The sequence below is a fragment of the Euprymna scolopes genome, chromosome 40, assembly GCF_053919585.1.
Source record: "Euprymna scolopes isolate OS-2025 chromosome 40, ASM5391958v1, whole genome shotgun sequence".
Lineage (NCBI taxonomy): Eukaryota > Metazoa > Mollusca > Cephalopoda > Sepiida > Sepiolidae > Euprymna > Euprymna scolopes.
In genome coordinates, this window is record NC_136521.1 from 24,081,343 (window position 1) to 24,101,413 (window position 20,071).

General features: G+C 33.8%; 1 protein-coding gene across 4 annotated transcripts in view; it reads left to right on the forward strand.

Moving 5' to 3' along the window:
• The window catches only part of LOC145265431 (pleckstrin-like), a 645,465-nt gene that overhangs the window by 517,353 nt on the left and 108,041 nt on the right, over positions 1-20,071 (forward strand). For all 4 annotated transcript variants that reach the window (XM_080121265.1, XM_080121266.1, XM_080121267.1 and 1 more), the window contains exon 6: positions 13,430-13,602. In XM_080121265.1, the coding sequence (XP_079977391.1) occupies positions 13,430-13,602 (173 nt within the window). The remainder of the gene's footprint in view (positions 1-13,429; positions 13,603-20,071) is intronic.

Below are 20,071 nucleotides of genomic sequence, written 5' to 3' on the forward strand. Positions count from 1 at the left end.
ATGTTGCTTAACTTTGTTGATCTACATACAGCACTGGGTATTTCCAAGTAGTTACCCAAATGATAATGACCAGGCTACATGTTGCTTCACTTTGTTAATCTTCATAAAGCATTGGGTATTTCCAAGTAGTAACACATCTGATAATGACCAGGCTACATGTTGCTTTACTTTGTTGATCTACATAAAGCATTGGGTATTTCCAAGTAGTAACCCATCTGATAATGACCAGGCTACATGTTGCTTAACTTTGTTGATCTACATAAAGCATTGGGTATTTCCAAGTAGTAACCCATCTGATAATGACCAGGCTACATGTTGCTTAACTTTGTTGATCTACATAAAGCATTGGGTATTTCAAAGTAGTAACCCACCTAATAATGACCAGGCTACATGTTTCTTAACTTTGTTGATCCACATGAAGCATTGGGTATTTCCAAGTAGTAACCCATCTGATAATGACCAGGCTACATGTTGCTTAACTTTGTTGATCTATATAAAGCATTGGGTATTTCCAAGTAGTAACCCATCTGATAATGACCAAGCTACATGATGCTTTACTTTGTTGATCTACATAAAGCACTGGGTATTTCCAAGTAGTAACCCATCTTATAATGACCAGGATACATTTTGCTTAACTTTGTTGATCTACATAAAGCATTGGGTATTTCCAAGTAGTAACCCATCTGATAATGACCAGGCTACATGTTGCTTAACTTTGTTGATCTACATAAAGCATTGGGTATTTCCAAGTAGTAACCCATCTGATAATGACCAGGCTACATGTTGCTTAACTTTGTTGATCTACATAAAGCATTGAGTGTTTCCAAGTAGTAACCCATCTGATAATGACCAGGCTACATGTTGCTTAACTTTGTTGATCTAAATATAGCATTGGGTATTTCCAAGTAGTAACCCATCTGATAATGACCAGGCTACATGTTGCTTAACTTTGTTGATCTACATAAAGCATTGGGTATTTCCAAGTAGTAACCCATCTGATAATGACCAGGCTACATGTTGCTTAACTTTGTTGATCTACATAAAGCATTGGGTATTTCCAAGTAGTAACCCATCTGATAATGACCAGGCTACATGTTGCTTAACTTTGTTGATCTACATAAAGCATTGAGTATTTCCAAGTAGTAACCCATCTGATAATGACCAGGCTACATGTTGCTAAACTTTGTTGATCTAAATAAAGCATTGGGTATTTCCAAGTAGTAACCCATCTGATAATGACCAGGCTACATGTTGCTTAACTTTGTTGATCTACATAAAGCATTGGGTATTTCCAAGTAGTAACCCAAATGATAATGACCAGGCTACATGTTGCTTCACTTTGATGATCTACATAAAGCATTGGGTATTTCCAAGTAGTAACACATCTGATAATGACCAGGCTACATGTTGCTTAACTTTGTTGATCTACATAAAGCATTGGGTATTTCCAAGTAGTAACCCATCTAATAATGACGAGGCTACATGTTGCTTAACTTGATTGATCTACATGAAGCATTGGCTATTTCCAAGTAGTAACTCATCTGATAATGACCAGACTACATGTTGCTTAACTTTGTTGATCTACATAAAGCATTGGGTATTTCCAAGTAGTAACCCATCTGATAATGACCAGGCTACATGTTGCTTAACTTTGTTGATCTACATAAAGCATTGGGTATTTCCAAGTATTAACCCATCTGATAATGACCAGGCTACATGTTGCTTAACTTTGTTGATCTACATAAAGCATTGGATATTTCCAAGTAGTAACCAATCTTAAAATGACCTGGCTACATGTTGCTTCACTTTGGTGATTTTCATAAAGCATTGGGTATTTCCAAGTAGTAACCCATCTGATAATGACCAGGCTACATGTTGCTTAATTTTGTTGATCTACATAAAGCATTGGGTATTTGAAAGTAGTAACTCATCTGATAATGACCAGGCTACAAGTTACATAAAGCATTGGGTATTTCAAAATAGTAACCCATCTGATAATGACCAGGCTACATGTTGCTTAACTTTGTTGATCTACATAAAGCATTGGGTATTTCCAAGGAGTAACCCATCTGATAATGACCAGGCTACATGTTGCTTAACTTTGTTGATCTACAAAAAGCATTTGGTATTCCCAAGTAGTCACCCATTTGTTAATGACCAAGGCAATGTTGCTTAACTTTAGAGATCCATACAAACCATTTGGTATTCCCAAGTAGTCACCCATTTGATAATAACCAAGACAATATTGATTAACTTTGATGATCTACATGAAGCATTTGGTATTCCCAAGTAGTAACCCATCTTCAAAATTGTCAAATTTGACCTGTAGTGCAGAAGCACCTTCAAAATTGTCAAGTCTGACCCATAATGCACAAGACCTTCAAAGTTTTCAAATAGGACCTATACTTCATCTATGTCATACATTCCTGGATGACGTATGGTATTCTGCTAGTACACATCCACCTATGTCATACAATCCCGGGAGACGCCGTCTGTTCTGCTAGTGCATATACACCTACTTCACCCAATCCTGGGCTATGCCGGGTATTTTGCTAGTACAGATATCCACCTATGTAATCCATTACGGGTAATGCTGGGCATTTGGCTAGGACAAAATTTTTCCAATCCCAGGCGAAATAGTGTTCCGCTAGGAAAAATTCCAATAATTTTATCCAATCCCAGGCCATGCCGGGGTAATCAGCTAGTATATATGTCATGCTAGTGCTATGTCATACAATCCTGGGCGACGCTGGGTATTTTGCTAGTTCATATACACCAATTTTATCCAATCCCGGGCTACACCGGGTATTCTGCTAGTACATATGCCGGGTATTAGGCTAGTACATATATCAACCAATTTTATCCGATCCCAGGCAACACTGCAATGTATTTTCACCTATGTCTGTAATCTGCTAGTACATAATACTTTTTTCATAATACTAAGAATGGCTTTCTGAATAACTAGCAGGGGGTCCCGGCGTTGCCCGGGTGTTTAACGGTGTGTGTGCTCGAGCGGGGTGTTAATCAATACGTAAGAATAAGCAAAGTAAAATATTTAAAAAAAAAAAAAAAAAAAAAAACGAACGATGTTAAATGGGAGAAACAAAAAAGAAAACGCGAAAAAGAAAACAGAAAAACGAACGTTAAAACTACTTTAAAAAATCTGAAAAATAAAAAAAAAAAACATGTGAAAAATGGCTTCAATAACCCCGGGGGCTACCCGGCGTTGCTCGGGTGTTTTTGGGTGTGTGTGGTTGGGCTGGGGTGGGGGGTGTTCATGGAAACCTAAGAAACTAGTGTAAGGCAAACGCGAAACAGAAGAACGAACGTTACATGAAAAATGGCTTAAATAACCCTGCTTCAATACTGAAATTTAAAAAATCGAAAAAAAAAGACATCTTACACCACGATTCGAACCCAAAACGTTTAGATGAGGCTGCGCTCTAAGCAACTGAGTTAAGACGACGTCGCCGAAATTGTGTCGCTTTTTCAAATATTTAAAGTAAATTAGGTTATGTCCGATGCGTAGAAGAAAATTCGTCATGAGAGGAGGGTTTTTGCTGGCCCCTCCCCCTCCAGAAAAGTGATGATTTCAGGGTGAAAAAATTAACGTTTTTCGATATTTGTCGGGCGAAGGTTGGAAGTTTAAAATGATACCGATCTGGCGAAAATCCGTGACCCGTGTCGAAAGTTTTTGCGAGACATACAAACACACATGATGATGATTGATGATTGCAACGTCTTGTCAGACGAGTGCCACTCCCTCAGACACTGAAAGTTCATGAGCCCGAAAATGACATAGTCCTGCCGGCGAATTCACATACTCAAGCAGACATGACACTAAAGATGGTCATTGGTATACATACATATATATACACGCACGCAGACATACATATGTACACATATCACACACATATATATACATGCATACATACACAATACACATTACGCACACATACATATACATATACACACATGCAAACATACACAAGACGGTCATTGGTATACATACATATAAATATATACATGCATACATACATACATACATGTCTATAAGCATACGCTCATATATACCCATATACATACACAATGCATAATACACAAACATACATATACATACCCACATGCATGCATACACATATACATACATATACATCCATATATACACACACACATATACTTACACATACACATACGTACACATATGCACATATATATACATACACTTACTTACATATACATACACATATATGCATTCATACACATACATGCACATATACACATACATATTCTTCTTCTTCTTGCTCGTCCGTCGAAGTCGACGATGACCAAGGTATCGATCAGTTTGGCGTCAGGGGTTTGTGGGTCCTGAGATGGCTGATGAGGCCAATCCGTGCTCGGCAGACTCTTCCACACTCTGGACACGTGAAGGCGGTATCGGCAGGCTGTGAACCGGCAGCTCTCTCCTTTCTCCTCTTGCGCTTCTGCTGGTCGTGTGTCATGCGTTGATTCTCTGCCCTGTCGGCTCCTAGGCTGATGACGCAACGCCAGGCCGAACGTTTAGGAGCGCGACTCTCCCAAGACTGGGGGCTGATGTCAAAGTCTTTTAGGGACGTTCTCAGACAGTCTTTATATCGTTTCTTTTGGCCCCCTGCATTCCGCTTTCTCTGGCTGAGTTCCCCATAGAAAAGTTGTTTGGGGATTCGGCTGTCGTGCAGAAAAAGGGTAAGCTGACTAACTTAGAGTAGACCTTTCGAGCCAAAAATTCAATATTTGTCGTCCGGAGTGAATTTTTGTTCTGTCTGTCAAAAGTTTTTAGCAGACATACAAACACACATACATACATACATACGTACTTACATACATACAAACACACATTTTCGCTTTTATATATATATATAGATAGAAGTGTATAGGTTATGAAAAGGAAGGGTTGTAATGAGATAGCTTCGAATTTGGGTGTATCAAAACCAAAGCAAAATATGATGAAAGTAAAAATAAAATAGATAAACCCCATAATTTATTATACCATACCTGTTCACACTGAAACACTTATCACAATATACTGTGGATCTATATTAAAAAAACCTTGTTAAACTTTGTTACATATTTCCATTCTATGGAGTTCAGGTGCGAACAAACACCCCATAATTTTATTATACCATATTTCTTCAAACTGAAACATAATTATCAAAGTATACTTACGCAGATAGATATGAAAAGTCTTTATTAAAGTTTGTGCCTATTTCCATTCTATGGAGGCCAGGCACGAATGCAGACCCCACAATTTTATTATACCATCCCTATTAAAGTTAAAACATAATTATAAAAGTATTCTAATGTACCTCTATATCAAAAACACTTGTAAACGTTTTTTTTTCATTTTTAAATTTTTTATTTCCATACTTTGTGGACCAGGCGTGAACGCAGACCTCACAATTTTAATGAACCACTGTTCTGCCAGATCAAACATACCCATTCCTGTGTCTCGATACATCTTCTATCATTATATGTAATCAGTTTTTTAAAATAGTCAAACATATATGAACCTATTCGTGACCAGACACACACACACACATACACACACAGACATTCAGCTTTATCTATATATATAAAAATGTAAATTTGGTTCGTTAAAAGTGAATAAAACCATATTTTTACGTTACCAATTTATTTGAAATTTTCAGACAACCCATCTTTAGAGTCGAGGGATGTTTTTATGTCATTAAAATAAATTTACCTCGCGAATTATTAAAATATTGAATAAAATATAAATATTTTTCGAAGTCGTTTCTGCGAGACTTGCCCGGTTTTATTTCTGGTAACTTCCGTTTCAACTACTCTCGAATTACCAGATAAGTAAAAAAAACCAAAAAACTTACTCATGCAGAGAGTGATCCGTGCTGAAATAATAACGTTATTATTTAAAAAGCCATTCTTAACATGGGGAAGGGAGGGTGTTTTGTACCTATTCTGTACTTTAACCTTACAATTGAATAAAAACATATCATAAAACTTTAATTAAACGTGGAAATACGATTTTAAAAAAAATAGCGCGGTCACTCATTGCATTAGCACACACACACACACAAAAAGATAATCCCATATTTAAAAAAATTTAAATTCATTTATGTACTTACCAATTTTTTAATTTTAAATTCCTTTATTTATGTTAAACCTTTTCACTCATGAAACATTACGTTTTAATTGTTTAGTTTCTTTTCACAGCATGGTTTGCATAAAAAAGTTTGTTTTAACTTTTTCTAAACTGTTTCATTTTTACGACATGCCTCAACGTATTATAAACACCCTAACCTCCCCATGTTAAAAAAAAAAAACATGCCCTTCGATAAACCTCGAAAGCCGTTCTTAATATGAGGAGGTTGGGGGTGTTCATTCTGAAAGCCGTTTTAACATGGGGAAGTTAGGGTGTTTATAATATGCTGGGGCGAGTCGTAAAATTAACGAAGTTGCTATCTATTATTTATTGCAAAAATTGCTTGAAATTTATTTATTTGACAAAAAAAATTACATTTTGGTACTCTTTGGGCGTTGACTTCCATGGCGACCAGCAGAAAACAATAAGTCGCTCCCTTAGTCCTCCACCCCACCCCGCATGTAATATATTTTATTTACTGACGTTGCCGTAACTAAACGATTATTTGTCACATTTACAAACATTTATTTATTTATTTATTTTGAAAAAAGTTTTACTTTTTATGAATATTAAAAGAAAAATGGGTACTCATGCAGAGAGTGATCCATGCTGAAATAATAACGTTATTATTTAAAAAGCCATTCTTAACATGGGGAGGGTGTTTTGTATCTATTCTGTACTTTAACTTTGCAATTGAATAAAAAAAAAACATATCATAAAACTTTAATTAAACGTGGAAATACGATTTAAAAAATAGTGCGGATGACTCTCTGCATTAGCACCGAAAAATGTTACTAAACATTTATTAATAATTCCTCACTTTTACAAACATTTGATTTTAAATGACTTTTAAATGAATTTTATCGACTTTTTTTAAAAATATCCCCCCCCATGGCGTTTATTCCGAAATCTGTTGTTAACATGGAGAGGTTGAGGGTGTTTATTCTGAAAGCCGTTCTTAACATTTGTGGAGGTGGACCTAATGTAAAAAAAAAAATAAATAAATTAAAAAAAAAAACTAAATCATTTACTGATAACTTTTTACTTTTACAAATATTTTTTAATTTACATGCGCGGATGAACAAATTGTTGAATAGTGCGAAAACAAAACGTTTTTGTAATAAACTTCGGGATAATTTTTTGGGTAAATATTTACATTTAGGTCCACCTCCACAATTTTCTTTTTTAAATGACGACTTTTATTGATAAATAAATTTACTTCTCCGCAACTTTTATTGATAAATAAATCTACTTCTCTGCCACGGGCACTGAACCCCTCCTTTTTTTTTTTTAATAGTATTTTCGGGTGGGTATGCTGACAAGAAATATCAGTTAAATTTTGCAAATAGCCCCCCCCCCCTCCAAAAGTGGTGTTTATTCCGGAAGCTGTTCTTAAGATGAGGAGGGGGGGTGATTATAAGGTGGACCTAATCTAAAAAAAAAAAAAAAAAGTTTTTTATGCGCACATAAGCAACTATTTTTTTATTAACTTTTTTTTTTTACTTTTTTATTTAAAAATTAGTAAATTTCAATGAATAGAATAATAAATCATTTATCATTAATATGTGTTTTTGGTTTTGTGTTGAATGAAACTTTTTTTTTTTTTCATTACAACAATAATGAACGAATTTAAATCTTCCGGCATGCGTTTAAGGGTTACGAAATTATCAATAAATCGTTTAGTTACTAAGCCAACGTCAGTAAATAAAAAAAATGTTACGTGCGCATGCATTAGCCTTGACTAGGGGGGGGGCTAAGGGAGCGACCATTAAATAATTATGCTGGTCGCCATGGAACTCAACGCCCAAGGAGTACCTAAAGTGGCACTTATGTTATCGTACTATTTTTTAAAATAGTATTTTCATGTTAAATTCAAAGTTTACAATATGTTTTTCTTTTATTAATTTGTTAAGTGAAAGTACAGATAACCCGGTCGGTTTCTAATGTGAGGAAAATATAGCCCCCCCCCCTCAAAAAAAAGGGGTACTCTGGATAATAACAAAACATTAAAATTGCCTCAGTCTCGAAAGATTTCTTCTCTACTGAACGAGGAAACAAACGGTGAAGTGTAGTTTACCTTCTGTTTCTCTCCCCCTCTCTCTTCCTCTCTTAATATCTCTCTCTATCCATCTCTCCCTTTCCCTCTCTCAATCTATCTTTCTCTCTATATCACCCTCTCCATCTCTCTTTGAGCCCCTTTCTCTCTCTAACTCCCTCTATCTCTCTCCTTTCCTCTGTCTCATCCCTCTCTGTTTCTAACTCCCCCTCTCTTTGTTTATCTATCAATCCCTTTATCTCTCTATCTCCTTCTCTTTCTCTATTTTCCTCTCACTTTCTCTTTTCTATCTATATATCTTCCTCTCTATCTGTCCATCTCTAATCCCTCATCCTATTTTAGTCTCCTAAATTAATTACAGTGAATAAGGCATTGTCAAAACATGGATAAATCCTATTTTAGTCACCTAATTTACTGACTGAGAATAGAAGTTATTTGGAAATTACTGCTACCTTGAACAGCACCAGAAGTAACTGGTAAAACCTTTCTAATTAAATTGATTTTGGCAGCCCTTGCTGCATGAGGAATACCTGCGACCTTGCTGCCAAGTAGAAGAATTATTTATTCTACTTTAAAACATTCCATTTTTCAAAAATCTCATGTTCGACATCTCCAAAACATCCAATATGGGGAAAAATGTTACAAAAATGCAAACTTATTGTTTAGGATAAATGCACAATGGTACGCAAAAAATCACTTGAGGCTCTTGGTCGATCCTTGCAAGATTTGCGTGGCAATGTCAGACTATTTGGGAATGCAGTAATATTGCTTGCAGGAGATTTCAGATAAATGTTACCTGTTATTCTTCAATCAACACCAGCAGATGAAATAAATGCTTGCCTCAAATACTCTACTTTTTTGTTCCATGTGAAGACATTAAACTTAACTCAAAATATGCATGTCCAGTTGTAGACTGTTCGATTCGCACAAAAACTTTTGCATCACTTGTGGGAAATTGGGTACAAAAAAGTGCCAGCTAATCAGAGTTAAAGGCAAAATTCTTTGACTTTTAACTGCTGTAATTTCTGTAATTTTATTTCATCAAAAGAATAGTTAGTTTAAAAGGTTTTTGCAGATATTCAAATTATAAGAATTCCATTTGACTGAGTGAATGTGCTATTCTTGCAGGTCAATACAAAGATGCCCATGAACTTAACGCTATTATTCAATGTAAAATTCCAAGTGAGGTAGTCAAATACAAATCCATCGACACTGTTGTGAAAGCAGATAAAGTGGTTAATTATCCAACAGCTATATTTGCCAGGGATGCCACCGCATGTATTGCAACTGAAATTTGGTGTACTAATTATCATGTTGTGAAATATAAACCAATCCAACCTTTGCAATGGCACATAGCTTGCAGTAAAAAAAAAATTAACAAACAATATCATAGAAACAACAATCTTAACAGGACCTTTCACAGATGAATATATCTTCATTCCATGCATTCCTATGATTCCACCGGATACATCATTACACTTTAGGAAATTGCACTTTCCAATTTTATTGTCATTTGCAATAACCATCAACAAAGCGCAGGGAACAATCTTTACAATTGTGGGTCTTACAGTTACACACTGACTGTTTTTTCACATGGACAATTTATGTTACGTATTCAAGAGTCATCAAACCGGAAAATCTCTATATCAGCTAAGAAAATGGAACAACAAAAACTGTGTACCCATGCAAAATGGAAAATTAAACCTATGAAACATGCTTTTTCTCATTTGGAATATATATATATATATATATATATATATATATATATATATATATATATATATATTAGGAGTGTACCGATTAATCGGCAGGTAATCAGCCTAATCAGCTACTTTCCTGATTAATCGGACAATTTGCCAATTAATCAGCCGATTAATTACCTTTCTCTTTCCTATTAAATTGAAATCGTTTTACCACTGCTAAGTGACTCATCAGCTTTGACACATTAACATAGTAACTGCCAATTTAACTTAACATTTAAGTTTCTGGCCACTATTATGGCTTTTTGCCTTAACTAAAATTACAAAATATAAAGTACAATTTCCAATTCTGAAATGAATATAATTAAACAATTAGATAAAAAGAAATTACAAAGTACAAATTGTAATTCTTTAAGTGAATAACTAATCTGAAGTTCTGCACCTGTTGTTGCTCTACTTTCTCTTCTATTCTTGCTGCCTACCTCCTCTGCTCATAGTCTCCTCAGTATGTAAAGTTGAATACTTTTAAGTTGTAATGTAGAAACATTAGTTTCTCTATTCTTAGGACACAGCCTGTTTCTCACAGGTTCATACATATTACCACCTGTACTAAAGAGCCTCTCACTCTCCATAGATGAAGGTGGTGCATTTTGAAGCCAGTTTACTTAGCAGCGGTAAGGTATATTATTTGTAAATTAACTTGAACAAAGCTAATACAAAAATAAAATAAAGATGTTAAAACAATAAAAACAATAGTACTTATGCAGAGAACTTTTTGGAAACCATTTCTTAACATGTGGAGGAGAAGGTGTTTTTCTAACTAGTTTGTACTTTCATCTAACAATTTAATAAATAATACCAAACAGGTGGTATGTGCCACAAACATTGAAGGACAATTGAAGTTTTTTTCTCTGTATGTGTTTGACTAGGGAAGGAGTTGAGAGAACCACCTCAAATGGACGAATGTACCGAACAAAGAATTCAACAAAATCGCAAAGAATAAAGAACTCTATTGTTGATAGCATGCAGCTCTCTTGTATGTTTACTTAATTACATCGCTATGATGAACAAAGTGAAAAACACTACATAAAATTATTACATTTTCTTGAGGATACTATTTAAGAAGTACATGGTATAAAGAGCTGACATTTGGATATAACATTTTTACAATATGTATTGATTAGGTATGCAATATTCCAGATCTTTATCTTTTAATAGTTTTTGTGATATGTGATTTTGAAATTAGTATATGTTTATGACATTTGGTACTTTATTTCTGCCACCAAAATTTAATATATCAACATTTTTATCAACTTATAATTAAGTTGCAGCTGAAAATGTTTTTAAAAATAGGCACAATAATCATTATTATTAAATTGAATATTCATATTGACTGTCATTTAATTCACTTTTTTGCTATTATAAATGATGCAATGTTCACTTTTCACACCTGAAAAATGAAAACCAAAATTTAATTAGAAATAATTGTGCTTTTACTTCCTATTGGCTTTTCATGCTAGGAGTGATGAAGGTATTTTTTTTTACATTTTTACTGGTTGTTTTGTGCGAGTTGACTATAGATTGCAATGTTGTAATTTACGCGTTTGTACTTCCTCACCCTCAACAAGGTAGCGTATACTGCTGATCATTAGTGGAAAGTAGATGTAGAATCTAATTCTAAATATGTTTTCTATGCCAATTTTTTAAAATGATAATTTGAATCATGGATCTAGTAAAGTAGACCTACACATGATTTTATCATTTAGATAGGGTGAAAATAGAATTAGATTGGACAGCTTTTGACAGAAATAACCTCACAGCTAAATTTGTAGGTATTATTGATATGGTTGATGTTCTGTGATTTGCTTCTTTGGTGATTTCTTCAAATAGGCTCAGGAACTGGATATTTTTTCAAACAAGCCTCCATTGTTAAGTTGTTTTAATTAAGGTAGGAATCTTATCAACACACATTACAAGGGCTTTTTGTTGTTCTTAATTTATTTTCAGCATATAATATATTGAATTCCACTTCAAGTCACATCTTGAATGAGTTTGTTTTTCCAAATTAAACTGATCCTGTATTTCAGTTAATTTGCTTATTGCTAATAGCAAGCGATTAAAGTGAGAAACTGTATTTCTGTTAGATGTAATGGTTATCCTCACAGCTTGAGTTACAATCTATGATAATTATTCTAAATCACATTCCCTGACCCCAGTGACATACACTATGGCTTCCATTCTGCTAGATCTACAGCAAATGTGCTAACAGTTATATTTCATAGGAGTAGCTATTGACAGAGGCTTCCTTTCTGTGGAAATTACTTGACATATTAAAGGACTTCGATAGGGTATGGCATAAAGGTCTACTCCACAACATCTTCAGCTATGGTATAGCTGGAAATGTCTTTTCAATTATTAAATCAATTATCTCTGACAGGTTCATAAGAGTAGTGGTTGATGGGCAGAAATCAGCTCACAATATTAATGCTGGAGTCCCTCAGGGGTTCATCCTGGGCCAACTCTCTTCCTGATCTACATAAATCACATCGTAAGATCATTTGTAGACATTTATGCTGATGACACTACCATCTATGGCAACACTTCAAAGGCTGTAAACGACCAAGTTCTCTATGATTCTCTCTCCTCTGATCTTGATCATGTGGTGCAATAGGGAAAAAGATGGCTGGTTAATTTTAATGCATCATAGACCAAGCCTCTATCTTTCCATCATCAATGCTCTGATCCCTGTCTGGCATTCATTGAAATGAATGACTCTTTGTTTTTGAATGAATGACGATACTACCAATACTAAATGATATGGTTCCTCGAAAGTAAAATTTTGACACTCCTTTTATTAAAATAATCATTTTTTTTTTTTTTACTGGTGATGCAATTGGAATTCAAAATGTAGTAACAAAATTAAATCTAAGGATTTAATTTAATTATTTTTTTTTTTTTTTGTTTAAGAAAAAATATTTTTGTGTAATTTACTTATTTTTTTAGATTTAAATCTATCGTCCTTTCCTTTATTAACGTTAGTCAAACAAAATAGTAAGTGTTCTTTAAAAAAATCGATATTAAATTTTTATGGATATATTTTTACTATATCTTTAATTTTAAAACTACAATCTATAAACTATTTGTGTTTTGAAAATATAGTTTATATAAAAGAAGAAATTTATCTCCAGGCAGTTTCCTTTTAGTTATTGCTAATTCTGAGGTGTCTAATAAATATTTGATCTTAAATTCCACTGAATTGTGAAAGTTGGATCTAAACAGCATTTAAGCTGACAAATTAAACTTCGATTCTAACTAATTTTCATTTGTTATTTTTGTACCATGTTATTAAAAGGTATTCTACCTCGTTTCATGTATGCTGCTGACAAACAAAGTTGTAATTATGGAAGGTTTCTATTGTAGGTATATTTGGACACTCTTATACTTTATGCTTATTCTAAGAGATTTTTTGTAAAATGTTTTTCAAACTGATGTTTGCCTTCTCTGCCTTTTTATCAGGTTGTGATTTGGTAAACTGGTTGTTACGTTGGTCTGTCGTGCGGAATCGAGAAAATGGTGCAGCCATGGCTCAAACACTTCTTAAGCTTGGTCATTTGCAAGAAGTTGAATTGAACGATGGTTCAGCAATTGCGGGACAGAGGTTCAAAGATGGAGAAAGTTTGTACAGATTTGTAAGTCAATGAGATGCTTTTTTTCTTTTTGTATTTCACAAATTTATCAGCAGGTGCAAATATATAGTAGGTGCTATATTAGGTGCAAATATATAGTAGGTGCTATATTAGGTGCAAATATATAGTAGGTGCTATATTAGGGTAAATATATAGTAGGTGCTATATTAGGTGCAAATATATAGTAGGTGCTATATTAGGGTAAATATATAGTAGGTGCTATATTAGGTGCAAATATATAGTAGGTGCTATATTTGTGCTGAAATAAATGCAAGAGAAATACCTTGATAAGAAGAACTTGTATTTTACTTTTGTCGATCTGAAAAAAAACTTTGACAGTGTGCCAAGAGATGTCTGGTGGAGCAAACAAGTGATTGGTGAAGGTTTGTACAGAAATGCTCAAATTCAAAAATGACAGCTAAATGTGTTGCTTTTCAGTTGTGTCTTGGAAAGTTTCCTTGCTCAGTCTGTGGAACAGGAATTGGGTGCAACTTAATTTTGTGAAGTACTTGTAACCATTGCATACACAAACAATGCAGTGTAATTACAGGTAGGTTGAAGTTTGTGTGCAATGAAGATGGATGAGATGTGGAGAATGTACATTTGGATCCAGAAGCTATTTTTTAGGTCATTCAGAAGTTTTGTTATCTTGGTGATACAAAGGAGGAGCAGGTGCTAGTGTGATTGTAAGAGTTAGAAGTGGATGGAGTAAGTTAAGGGAACTACTGTTATTACTAACCAGCAGAGCATTACCACTTTGGAAAAAGTTTATGAGGCATGTTAACTAGGTGTGATGATGTATGGAAGTGAAATATAGCCAGTGGGAGTTGAGGACATGTGTTGCATGGAAATAAATGATAAGATGGATGTATAATGTGAGTCTTAAAAATGACCTTAGATCTGATGACTTAAGACAAAGATTAAATCTAACATTATAAGAAGATGTGAGGTAATTTTATGTCAAATCATCCAGACTCAAACCTCTCATATTTTCAAATCATTAGTATCATAAAAATTAAACAATCCAGAAAATTTGAGCTCAAAGTGGTTTCCAAAATATTACATTTTAATGATTTCAGTTATATTGCAAAATGCTGTAAAATCGTGACATTAAAAAATTACATTTTTGTGTATAAAATAAAGTCTAGACAATCTAAAAGATAAAAAAATTAATGCAGCAAGTTCTTTTTTTTTTTTTTTTTTTTTTTACTTTTTTTTTGCACAAGGAATCCAAAAATCACACTTAAACCCTCTAAAAATCAACTGTACAAGCATATACAATAATTCAAAAGAGTTATCGGACATGTTTCCCTAAAAACCTTCAAAACTATGTGGCACAGTAGCAATTTTCCAACTATGTGAAAAGCAAGATTCAGTAAAGCATCTGTTGTAGAGTTTGGAGAGAACAGAGGTTAGTTCAGCAGAGCATTTGTTCATTAGTATAGCAGAGATCAAATTCACACGCCTTGAAGATCTCTAGTTTTTTTCTGACATCACAGACAGATGAACAAATGTGATTTCTGTCCACAAAGGGAAATTTCAGAGGGAGTAGTTTGTGTGGTCTAAGGTGGAGTTATCGCCGGACAAGCAGTTCCCTCTTCTCAGTTGCCATGCAAACAACCTCATGGTTGTTGGATCAAGAGGAAATTGTTGATTGCCCATTATGCACCATGCTATTATAAATTTTCCAGAAATTATTACTTGCTAACTTCTGCAACTCAGTGTGTTTTCTGGTTATTTCATTTTATAAGAGTTTAATAGCTGCAGCCAAGAAAAGATATGTCTTATCTTGGCTGCAATTATTTCACTCTTACAATGATTTCCAACTTCTATAAATTTTTACTTATTTGTATCTGATTTATGATAGCTATATTAGCAGAACACTTTCTACTCTTTCACAGTGACATCTATACAGGTTGAAGTGAACCGTTACGGAGAATGGGGCATGCTATAGAATGAGTGCATGTGCTTTGACCCATCCAGTCGCTTCTTTTATACACTGTTCAGCAGGGAGAGAAAAGATATTACTCCATTAGGTGTCTCTGATGTGGTTTCTTCAGCTTGGGCTCTTCAGTTAAGGCTGATATCTATCAATATAACAACCTTCAATCTAAATATCTCTTACTTTTTGAAAACTTTTATAGTATAAATAGAGCAAAATTTTTATAAAAGTGTTATCGTAAGTTAAGGAAACAGAAGTCTTACCATGTGTGTGTGTCGGGTAATAAAGAGAGAGAGATTAAAGATGGCATGGTTTTATAAGCTATGGTCTCAGGAAATCTCACCACACACATGCTGTATAAAAGCAGCCCGAGTTGTGACCTTTGATGATTGTTGGATTTCTAGCCACATATTTGGGGGACTGCTGTCACAACTTCTCATGAATTGATCAACAAAAGAACAAACTATTTCCAGCTATGGCCACTGGTCTGAACAATATGATAAAGCCATTCAGTGGCGAAGGCAATGTTGTGGCTTGGCTTAACAAAGTGGACCTAGTGGCGAAGCTCCAAAAAATAGGTGATGTTGCCACAGCGATACCATTATTTCTGGAGGGGATGCACCAGCCCTATACTTGGAACTGAATGAGCGGGAACAAAATGATGCTGATGCAATTAAAGTCAGATTGATCCAGGCCAAGGAGCTATTTGAGGTGTTTACTAGATTAAAAGAGATGAGGTGGACGGGGAAATCCATCGATGTGTACTCTGAGATTAAAAGATTGGTGGAATTAGGAGGCAGGCAGCAAGTCACGTGACTAAGATGGCGTTTGTCACCGGGTTCTCGGAGATTTCTAAGAGGTTGCACTAGGTCCCACATATCAAAACCTAGGAGGTGAACGAGCTGCTCCCAACTGCGAAAATATTAGTGAGCACCCAACCCTCTGGGTCCATAGGACCAGTGGCAACAACGTGGAAGGATGTGAGCAGAAGTCAGCTGAGACCGCAAAGTGCATGTTTCAAATGTGGAGGCTCATACCTGCGGAAAGACTGCAGGAAGTTCCATGAAAAGATGTTGTGCCACAGGTGTAACCGGTGTGGTCACCTGGCAGTGAATTACACGAGTCCGGAAAATTGGCAAGGAGGAGCCGAAGCGGCTCGCAGCAGATGCCCAAGAGAGAGAGTGTTGTGTAAGGACAAGAAGTCGTGTTCAAATCAAGAATGCGGAATAATAAAATGAATTAAAATCCCTTTTCGTAGCAAAAATCCAGTTGAGTATTCACATTGTTGTCCTGAATTTTTGTAATGGAGTGAATGCAGTTTCAGTACTTCATAGAGTTGATATACTTTTTTTTTTCTTGTCATTTTACTGAGAAAACAAAAATCATGCAAACTATCGACAGAGAAATTCTTAGGTCATAGTAATAAAAAAAATTTCAAATACATACTGTAAAATGAAAATGGCTTCTTGCAAAGAGGAAAAGTTAGATATTTGCACAAACAAAAGTCGGCTAGCCTGCAAGAAAAAGCTAGTTTCTTTTTCTTTTTTTTTTTCATTCGTGTGTTCAAAACTAAAAATGTTCACGTTCAACGAACATTCCAAAAATAAAGGCTTTTGAATAAAGAAAAAAAAATCTAGGGCAATAAAAATGTCTTATTTCAAATTTTAAAACTTTACATGACTTGCACAAAGCAAAAGTTTGAATTGTCAATTCTTTAATAGACAGTGTTGTAGATTTTTTTCTACTTACGGCTTTTTGAAAAATAAACTTTTTTGTGTTTCGTCATTGAAAAAATTTTGTGGAGCCAAGCTTTACTTTTTCAAAGAAGGTTGAAAAATATGAGTTTGTTGAACAAAAGTTGATCGTTTATCCAAAGAAGATCCTTGTAGGTCCTTTTTCAAATCCATATGTCACCAATGTCATGGTCCTGCTTAGAGGGTCACAATATTAAGGTGAAAAAGTCCTGGTGTTCACTATGAGTGGTTAAACTACACGTGTGCTCTCTGCTCAACGGCAGAAATGTCTGGCTTACATTGTGCCAGACGAATCCATACTGTCATACATATACAGGTGTAAATCACCAGAACAGTTATAAAATTTGAAAATAATTGGTTAAAAATTTTTTATATGCGCATAGCGAGTGCCACTATTTGTTTTTGAGTGCCATTCATCATGTGTGATGTTTAATGCCATCATGTAAACGTTTGTTTAAATGTGGCTTAGCAATAAGGCATATATTTTTTGGTTATCAGGCATATTCCTCGAGACAAGATTGACAAAATAGCCTCAAACCCTATATCACACAAAAGGAACTAAATTTCCCTAATCACCGGTATATTACTATGTAAACAGTTTTAAATAGAACATACACAACATAAACAACTTTTTTTTTTAATAAACTTTTTATTTATTTAATTTGCTCACATTAAAAACTGACTTTGTGTCTAACATTACCCTACGGAAATAAGCAAATAAATTACAATTAAATTATTAATAATTAATTAATAAATATGTGATTATATTGTTTTGTGGGGGGTTGTACCCGGCGTTGTCCGAGTGTTTGGAGGTGTGTGTGGTCGGGGGGGGGGGTAATGAAAACCTAAGAATAAGCGAAGTAAAAAAAGAAAACAGAAAAACGAACGTTAAAACATAAGCGGGGGGGGGGGGTAATCAAAACATCGAAAAAAAGACAAATACTGTTAGAAACTCGCTCAATATATATTCCTGTGACATAGGTTGACATATATTCGGAAAAAAACACAAGAAAAACAAACGAACAATGTTAAATGTAAAAATTGAAAAAACAAAAAGAAAATAGAAAAACGAACGTTAAAACTGCTTTAAAAAATCTGAAAAATAAAACAAAAAAAAAGCACGTGAAAAATGGCTTAAATAAGCCTGTTTCGATCGTGAAAATAGTGAATAATTCCACCCCATCTTTCCAAGCTTATAACTCCTCGAAAAATGTAATTCAAGCCCTAATTTTTTTTTTCAATTAAAGGAGTAAGGACCAAGGTTTTATTTTAAAAAAAAACAAAACAAAACAATGTGTTTTTTTTTTTTTTAAAAAGGTTTTAAACTTCGGACTTTACAGGTAAATTTCTAAAAAACTGATTTTTTTTTTTTGTTTTAAATTTGAATATATTATTTATTGACCTTTTCTCTTCAATTTGTGATATATAAACCTATTAAACATAAATTAATTATTTACTTTTTAATAGACATTTCAAAATGAGAGGCGTAAATTATTCGACCCCCTATCTTTCTAAGCTTATAACTCCTCGAAAAATGTAATTCAAGCCCTAATTTTTTTTTCAATTAAAGGAGCAAGGACCAAGGTTTCATTAAAAAAAAAAAAAAAAAGACAAAAAGAAAAAATGTGTTCTTATAAAATAAGGTTTTAAACTTCGGACTTTACAGGTAAATTTCTAAAAAACTGATTTTTTTTTTTGTTTTAAATTTGAATATATTATTTATTGACCTTTTCTCTTCAATTTGTGATATATAAACCTATTAAACATAAATTAATTATTTACTTTTTAATAGACATTTCAAAATGGGGGGGGCGTGAAAATGGGGGGGCGTGAAAATGGGGGGGCGTGAATTTAAAAAAAACGTTTGTCTAAAATATTATATTCGGTTTATTGGAAAGAACATAAAATTTCACATTGACCCTGAAAATATCGTAAAAATAGAATCAATAGAAAAATTTTGATAGATTTTTAAAATTTAAAAATTTAAAAATATTGAGTTTAAAAATTGAAAAATATTGAGTTCGGAAAATTCATTACTGTTTTAAAAAAAAAATAAAAATATTTTTATTACTTTTAAAACAACTGTAATAGTTTATTTTGGAAGTATAATCCATAAAGAAAATAAATAACCCACTTTTAACAGAGAAATTACGAGATTTTTATATTGTATTCGCAGTTTCGTGTTAGGGGTGTCAAAAATTCCTACAAAAATTCTGATACTGCTATGTGTGTGGTCGGTCGGGAGTGGGGGTGTTAATGAAAACCTAAGAATAAGCAAAGTTTTAAAAAAGAAAAACGAACGTTACGTGAAAAATGGCTTAAATAACCCTGCTTCAATATTAAAATTTTAAAAATCGAAAAAAAAAAAAAATCTCACACCACGATTCGAACCCAAAACAATGATCCAACCACGGCCACCGAGAGTAAGAAGAAGGCCTGTTAACTGAAAAATGTCTGCAGACAATGTAGGTAATATTTGTCAGACTGTCAGTACTATATGAGGGTCATTTGAAAAAGAGCAATAAAACATTTTTAAAAAGAAAAAGGAACACAGTTCGATTACTACTTAAACTGAACTTTATTCAATATAAAATATAAACATTATCTTTGTAAAATTAAGTGATTTTAAAGCAATATACAATTTAATACTGATAAAACAGAATTATGAATTTAGGAAACAAACAATTAAAGAAACATTAAACAAATATTTTTTGGCCTTCGGAACAAGATCACAGTGTAGTATCTGTTTTGATGCTACACTTTACCTTTTCAGTCT